Genomic DNA, 8780 nt, shown 5'->3' with positions numbered 1-8780 from the left:
ATGTCATGGTAAGCATGGATGTGAGAGCATATATTTTTAAAAAATGAAAATATATTTGTAAAATAATATAAAGTTTAAGCATATTTTGAAGTGAAATGATGTGAAAATCTAGTTAAAAAAAAGTTTGAATGAGATTAAAAATAAATATAAATTTTTTTATGTGGGATTCTACAATTCAATTTCTTTGGGAATTAAAGTTTTGGATTGAAAAATAAGGCTAAAATTTGAAAAAATGGCACATTGAAAAAAACTTCATCGTTTTGTGAGAAATACAATTTTAAAACTATACAATTGCATATAATTAGATCATTGAACTGAAAAAACTAGAAATTAACTAACACGGTTAATTCCAAAAAAAAAAAAAACAAAATTTTGTTGAAATGGAAGAAAATTAAATTTTCCTACCAAAATTTTGATAAAAATTTTCTACCATATTACTAGCCTCGAAATCATGAATTGTTTTTCGAATATGAAAATTCGTGGTGGAAAATTCTAGTATATTAAATTAGATAATTTATGAAATTATTGATACTTTTTTTACATTTTTATAACTTTTGTATATACAGTCCTCTTATATAAAATTTTTGAATCTGTTGTTGTAAATTCAAAAAGAAAATAATTTGTCATGAACATAACACAATGGCGTAAAGTATACGCTCTTGAATCTTGATCTCTTAATTATGCAAATCTCACACCTTAAATTATTGTACTAAAAAAGAAAAAGAAAAATTTGTTTTTAATTAAATAATTTTAGCCATATTGGTTTGGGCTTACATGGAATTGGAAGTGGCCCACGTAAGAAGTTGAGTCTAAACGGGCATTCCAACTTGGGCCTAGTCTTAAAGGTGACCCACATTCTGGGCCCAACAAATCAATTAAATCTCCGGCCCACATTGAAAGAGGGTACAAGGGTCATAAATTCTTTTTAGAAAAAAGGTAGTGGAATTGGACACAATTATTGGAATTATTTATAATGACGTTGATTGCTGTTTTTGCATTTTGGTGAAGTAATGGAAGTTGCTTGTAAGTGAGGGAAAGGTGTATGAGCTTCATGTTCTTTCATTATGAATGTCGAATTAATGTTCTTCCAATCCAAATCCCAATCCCATTACTTTTCTAATAATGAGTATCGAAAAAAGAAACAATCTCATGATTTCTAGTAATACGAAAATCAAATCTTGAATATTCAAGAAAAAATCCAACTTGAATGTTACTCGACTAGTTAAGAGATATATAATTTCAACGGTTAGAAGTCTAAATCTCATGGAACATCTCGCTCGAGTCTACAACATTCGAATGTTAAGAAAACTCGTAGGATATTAAATAATCAGTATATGGCCACCATGGATTGAACTCATTCATTTTCATCCCTTCGTCAAACTCATGTCTTTTATTATTATTATTTTTAGTATGGATGGGATGAGGTATTTGAATTACATATCTCTTGATCATCAACACATATAGATATGCCAGATGAACTGGACTCTTGTTGGCATGTACTTTATGATAGTTGATGCACATATCGTGTTTGATCGAATCTGCTTGATTTGCAAGTATTTAGAATTTTTTGAAAAAACATGACATATAATGTAAAACTAAGAGGTACACTGAGTGTGATAATTATCATATATAATTTGATGGAAACAGAAGACTCGGCAAGTTTTAGGGTAAAAGAATGATGACTCAATTGGTCAAGATGACCTTACATGTTGGTGAGTTTTGGACTTATGTTTGCTTTCACTTTGAACCCTTTTTTTTTCCTAACCTTCTATCGACATTTACTTGTTTTATTAGGTCCAATTTTACTTTTAGTGTTTCATATAAACTGGAAACACTAAGGTATGATTTAGATTTAGGAATTTATGTTTTCTTAATAAATTAACTCTTCTTCGAGAATAATGTTGTTTTTAATTTAAACTCGCAATTTGCCAAAATGAATATAGTTCAATTAGCAAAGTATTTGTATAATCAATCTCAAAGTCAGTTTTTCAATTAAAAAAAAATATAACCCTAATTCTTATTTGATAACTTTTCTAAAGTAGCACCAGTTAGGGATGTTTATGGCTTGGTTTGGCTTGGGTTGAAAAACTTTTTAAATAATTGTTTGGGTTGTAAATTTCTTCGACCCAAATATCTCTTATTATAAAATGAACCCAACCATGAAATATTTGGGTTGGGTTGGTTCGGGTTAATCGGGTCATCTATTTAAAATTTTGTTCTAAAAAAACAAAATGTAAATATGTAAAAATCTAATTTAATTATTTTCATATATTGAATTTAGATTAATAACTCAATTTCAATTTATATAGTGAAAAATTTCTTTCTAAAGTGCAAAAAAACTACTTTTAAGTGTTGTTAAAGAATAAATTATTCAAAAAAATATTGGAATTAAATCAATATATGTATAAACAATTGTGTTACGAGTACGAAAAAAAATTAAGTCAATAATAAATTCAGGTTGGTTTAATCCAATTTAACACATAAAAATTTTCATTTATTTGAACCCAACCCAACTCAAATGAGTTGATAATCCAACTCAAATAAATCGATTTTTTTGGGTTATCGAGTTTTTTGAACATCCCTAACACCACTAAGAAAAAATAATTTGAGTTCATGGGTAGTATAAAATAAAATTGATTTTTTTAATAATAAAAGTAAAAACACTCAAACGACTAAAAATTAGATTAGATCATAAGATGTTCAAATTTCTACTATTTAACCATCTAATTACTATATTTCAAAAGGTATATTGGGGTTCTTCATTTGCACGTGTATTTTTAACCAAAATTTTAAATTCCATTTTTTACAAAGAAACACACGACATAGGTGAAAACCATGATTATAAACTCCATATTAAAAAGAAAAAAAATTATAAAATAGGACATAAAATCGAACTTAAATGTTATATAGTTAAATTGAGTATAATTATTTTGATAAGATATTTATAACTGAAATAATTTGTTTGAATTCAAGAACACGATCTAATTCAAAGGAATATCGAAAAATAACTTTCCAAAAGTTTTCAAAAACAATAAATGGGAAAATAATAATTATTATTGTTATTACTGTTATTAAAATTAGTGTTACAAATTTCGTATAAATAAGTAAGCGGAAAAATTACTAATCCTAACCAAAACCTAATTAATTTAGTAAATGCAACTAATAATTAGTAAGCACTTAATTTAAATAATACGTGGACTCCAATATTCCAATAAGGTTTTAAACGACTATCAAAGAAGCATTGACGTATGCATGATAATTATTAATGTCATAAAAGAGACTAATTTATAACTTAAATAGAACGTATAAAATTCTAATCTGAATTGTAAATAATTTTTTGGGTTAATTATTATTTTGATATTTTTAATTTCATAGTATTAAATTTTCATATATTTTCATCGATATTTCCATATTTCCATAGATTTGACATCGACATAATCGATATTTCAATTATATCGTAGACAAATCCATAAAATATAAAAATAAGTAACAAAATGTTAATAATGTAAATATAATATAAATAATAGACCTACTAACTTATTTAAAAATCATAAAATATTTATTTACTAGTCTAAATTTATTTTTGAATTTTTAAGGTTGATTTTGGTACATTAAAATTTCATTTTATCTACATTCAAAAGAAAAAAACAACAACAATAATATAATCATTTTATCTAGTAGTTATAACTCTCTTTTTATAAGATTTTTTTTTTCTTTTGGAGTTTATATGAGGATTTTACAAGTATAAAATGAACTTTTCAAAATATATCGACTAAAGATAACAAAAGTTAAAATTAAAACTAGATAAGCTAAATTACACCTTTTGAAAGTACTAAAATAAATTTAAACTAAAAATATAATGATTAAAATAGTAAGCCTAATCCTTTTAGCAACATTTATTAATTGATATTTTGGTAATTTTGACCACCTTCTTTGAAAAGAAAAAAATGTTGAATTACAAGTTTGGTCACTTAACTTTTATGTTTGTATGTAAGAAGTTATTAAAATTTTCAATTTTGTGTCAAATAGATTTCTAAACTTTAAAATGCCAAATAGGTCCTTTAATTTTTGATTTTTTTTTATCTAATTTCTAAAATCCATAACATATATATTTTTTAAATTAACAAATCTATTATCCATAAAATTAAATTTGTATCTAATAGATAATTGAACTTTCAACTTTATATATACTAAATCTGTAAATTTTTAAAAAATATTGAATAGGTCATGAACTTATTATAAATAAAAATTGAAAATTTAGTAATTAATTTTTTGAAATGTTTGATATAAAAGAGGATTAAATTTTGTTTTCGATTTGGTCTAAGAACTTTGTGGCCCAAGATTAAAAATATTCTCATTAACTCCATATAACTTCATTCCTTACCTCAAATGTCCCAAGTTGAGAGATGTATTCCGAAAAATTTAAATTTCAAGAAATTATTAAATTTGTAATTCAACTAAAAAGAGAAAAAGTAATAAAAAAAAAAAACCAAAAAATGGAAAAGAAACTACTTTTCAAAATTGAGTCTTTCAGCAGCCTTTTAAGTATTTCAGCTTTTAAAAAAGAGGCCCTTGGTCGCACGGTTGGTTTGCATCATGTAGCTCGACGCCAGTTCAAACAAGGTGACTGAAATTGCAGTTTGATCCCTAAAGAAAGTTCTAATTTTGAAGCAAGTCCCTCAACGAACGGCTGGGACTGGGAGGGACCCTTGTTTCCAGTTTGAACTGAGCTACCTGATCCATATTTGGCGTTCAGCGTCTGAGTCTGCAGCAAAAGCAAGCCCTCGTGATCCTCCAATTCTTTATCTATAAACGACAATGGCCCAAATCGAAAATGGGTATCTCTCTCTCTTTCTTTGCGCTGTTACCTAACGCTCTTCCATTTTCAAATTACAATATGTAAACGCTTGGCTCAACCAAACCCACTTAGTCTTTCCCCATTTTCTTCTCATTTGACCAGTCATCTTCTTCCTCACAACCCCTTTTTCCCTTTTTTCCCTTTTCCAACATTCCGATTCTGCAACCCCATAAGTTGTTTTGAAGCTATGAAGTGCTTCCACTTCACCAATGGTGAGAGAAGGGATGATGAAGACGGTGTCGTTTCTAGAGCTTCAAAGGTCTCCTGGGCTCGCTCGCTTAGTATGGCTTCTAGCACGTTTGATACCAGACGGTCTGAGTTTGACTCTGACTATTCTAGGGATTTTTCTGACTCGATTGGGTTTTATGAGTTTTTGACTCACCGGAGAGCCAATGATTTGCGGGTATTTTCTTTTTCCGAGTTGAGATCGGCCACTCGAGGGTTTAGTAGAGCGTTGTTGATTGGCGAGGGAGGTTTTGGGTGTGTATTTAAAGGAGTTGTTAGGGCTTCTGAAGATGGTAATGGTGGCTCTAATTCCAAGTCGGATTTGAAGATGGAGGTTGCTGTTAAACAGCTCAATCGCAATGGCTTCCAGGCATGTCTTTCTATTTCTTCTTTATCTTCTTAGTGTTCATTCCTGTTCTTCAATGATTGGAATCTCTTGTCTCTTGTTTTATTGAATGCTACTTTTGAATCTGTTTTGTTACTACTGGGATTTAAATGTATTGAAACCCCAAATTGGGAATGATTCAAATCTGATTGAATTTTCCAACAAATTCTAGTAATCAGGGGCACAAGGAGTGGATCAACGAGGTGAACTTTTTGGGCGTGGTGAAGCATCCGAATCTTGTGAAATTGGTTGGATACTGTGCAGAAGATGATGAAAGGGGAATGCAAAGGCTTTTGGTTTATGAGCTTATGCGCAACAGGAGCTTGGAAGACCATCTTTTGGTTAGAGTATCTCCACCATTGTCATGGTTGGCAAGGCTTAAAATTGCTCAGGATGCTGCTCGTGGCCTTGCATATCTACATGAAGAAATGGATTTTCAGGTACAAAATGATATCATATTCTGCTTTGTTGCCTGAAATTGACAACAATAATCTGATTGAGGGTTGTTAGATTCTACTGTTACCATCCTTGACGATTCAAATGTTATCTTGTCTGCCATGTGAAGTGAATACAGATTTCTCTGTCTTGTGGGAATCATGTGTGTGGTTGATAGTTGCTTGTGGCTTTCATATTTAAGTGACTCGTATTTGTTCTTGTACGATGCAGCTAATTTTCCGCGATTTAAAAGCTTCAAATATCCTGCTAGATGAAGAATTTAATGCAAAGCTTTCAGATTTTGGACTCGCCAGACAGGGTCCTCCAGAAGGAATCAGTCATGTGTCAACATCGGTATGTCTACGATTTGTATGGATTGACTTTCTAAGTGCTTAAAAACTTCTAAATGCTGGACTTCAAAGATCAATGTAAACAGATCGTTAATCTTATTGGACTTGAAAGTGTTTTAGTACTATACTTATCCTTTTAATACGTTCTTTTGGATTTTAGCTTCTAAATAGGCATATGTTACATTATTGCTTTTAAGCCATTGGATCATTGCCTCTGAAGTAATGGTTTTTAAGCATTTTCAAGATCAATCCAAACAGATGCTTCATCTTATTGGATTGAAAAATGTTTTAGTACTATACTTATCACTTTAGTATGTTCTTTTGGATTTTAGCTTCTGAATAGGCATATGTTACATTATTTCTTTTAAGCCATTGGATCAATACCTCTGAAATAATGGTTTTTAAGTACTTTCAAGATTAATCCAAACAAATCCGTAATCTTATTGGGTTGGAAAGTGTTTTAGTACTATACTTATCCCTTTTGTATGTTCTTTTGGATTTTAGCTTCTAAATAGGTATATGTTATATTATTGCTTTTAAGTCATTGGCTGATTACCTCTGAACTAATGGTTTGTAGTAATTCTTAAGTACAGAGAACATGTTTGCTTCTGATGTGTTGACAATTACTTGTCTTTGAAGGTTGTGGGCACAATAGGCTATGCAGCTCCAGAGTATGTTCAAACTGGCCGGCTGACTGCAAAGAGCGATGTGTGGAGTTTCGGAGTAGTTCTCTATGAACTCATTACAGGTAGACGAGCCGTGGAGAGAAACCTACCTCGCAACGAGCAGAAGCTTTTGGAATGGATTAAACCATATGTCTCAGACCCTAAGAAATTCCACCTCATTGTCGACCCACGGCTTGAAGGAGAATGCAACATCAAGTCAGCACAGAAACTTGCATCACTGGCTAACAAATGCCTAATGAAGCAGCCTAAGAATCGCCCAAAAATGAGTGAAGTCGTCGATATTCTTGGTAACATCATCAGCGAAACATGTCAAGATCATGAAACAGTTGTTCAACCCGTCGAGGGAACCGTCGAAACAAAGGAAGAAACTGTAGAGGAGGCCGAAGTTGAACCTGCTAGTATGAGACATAGAAATAGTCATCTAAAGAAGGTTTTTGATTTTAAAGATATGGTGAGTTTAAGAAACAAATCTTTTGGGAAGTTAGATTGGAGAAATTGGACACCTGGATTGGTGAGAACTTGGTGAAAAACCAAGCTCATTCTTTTACTCTCCTACTTTGGTAATGAAAGCATAATATATGGAGGGCCTTCCTCCTTTTTCTCTGTTTTATGGTATACCTGTAAAAATCCAAGGGAATAGTAGATTTCAGTTGGCTCACTTCACTACATTGTTTCCAAAATTTCTCCTTTCTGAGGAACAAATTTTCTTAGGGGTCAATATATACAGATTTTTAACTTAAAAAATAGTCTAAACTGCACTCCTAATGATGTTGACTATCACTACCATGCATGTTTGAATGCTTTGGATTTGTTATCTAGCATTCCGAGTGAATTGGACTCTTAAAACGGTGCCATACATGCTCTCTAATCTTATCGGCATCTTTTGATTTGTATTGTTTGATACTTCTATCTACCAATAAAACTGCCTTCATCTTTTGCTCGTGATGGTAGTTAACACATGGTTAGTGAATCACGTAAATCTGTGTTGATATTTACTATTCACACTTTTATGTTATGTTTACTTCTTGATTTTATTTCCAACGCAATAAATAGAAATTGAGTCAATGCATGAATTTCTCCGAAAGAGCGAATTGGTCAAATACTTAATCTTCACACCTTGAAAAAGAGAGAAAGTAGCAGACTCTTTTTCCCCACTTTGATATTGAAGAAGGCGTTGCCAAATATGAAATATCATAAGTTGGAATGGGTAAATGGCAAAAGGTCTAAATTCTTTGAGGGTCATCGTTTGTTGTAATTATGAGCTCTTTGGAAAGTTGGTGGAAACTTCTAGATCTTCACCAATGGCCCTCATCGAATTGGAATTTTTTTTTATATCCCTACATTTTCGAGAAGACTACATGAACTTAATTTTTAAGTTTAAATTATATGATCCTCGAAGGTTTGATTTTAGTTTATTTTAGTCTTTATATTTTTTAAAAGATTCATTTTAGTCATCATATTTTCAAAATGTCTATTTTTGGTCTATGTACTTCTAAAAACTGATAATGAAAGGATCAAAATGAATTAAAGTCGAAAGTACACTAGTGAAATGAAAGTATATAAACTAAAAATACAATGACCAAAATGAACATGAATTGAAATTGTAGAACCAAAGTAATATTTAAACATAATTTTATCATAAAATTTAGTAACAAAAAATAAATTTATACCTTTGAACTTTTAGGTTCTTTGCTGATCATAGTTCCGTTTGATTTAGATATATGTCCTTGACCAAAAGATATTAGGTTCGAATTCTCATCCTACTTATTGAATTAAAATAATAATAATAATAATAAATGTATCCATTAAAACTCTAAACTTTCATAATTAAATCAATTTAG

The 8780-nt window shown here is 30.5% G+C and overlaps 1 protein-coding gene across 2 annotated transcripts; it reads left to right on the top strand.

Annotated features, from left to right (window-relative positions):
• Positions 1–4567: 4567 nt before the first annotated feature.
• On the top strand, positions 4568–7602 carry LOC120088855 (Protein kinase superfamily protein). 2 transcript variants are annotated; one of them, XM_039046300.2, is made up of 4 exons: positions 4568–5453; positions 5648–5908; positions 6135–6257; positions 6893–7602. In XM_039046300.2, the coding sequence occupies exons 1-4, from the start codon at positions 5046–5048 to the stop codon at positions 7463–7465; spliced, it is 1365 nt and encodes a 454-aa protein (XP_038902228.1). In that variant the 5' UTR covers positions 4568–5045; the 3' UTR covers positions 7466–7602. The 2 variants fall into 2 exon arrangements, with proteins under 2 accessions (XP_038902228.1, XP_090161884.1); XM_090305758.1 differs by having other exon boundaries at positions 4587–5453; positions 5641–5908.
• Positions 7603–8780: the final 1178 nt, after the last annotated feature.

The sequence above is a fragment of the Benincasa hispida genome, chromosome 10 (assembly GCF_027475165.1).
Source record: "Benincasa hispida cultivar pf3 chromosome 10, pf3_genome.v1.1, whole genome shotgun sequence".
Taxonomy (NCBI): domain Eukaryota; kingdom Viridiplantae; phylum Streptophyta; class Magnoliopsida; order Cucurbitales; family Cucurbitaceae; genus Benincasa; species Benincasa hispida.
This window is presented reverse-complemented; position numbering and strand designations above follow the sequence as displayed.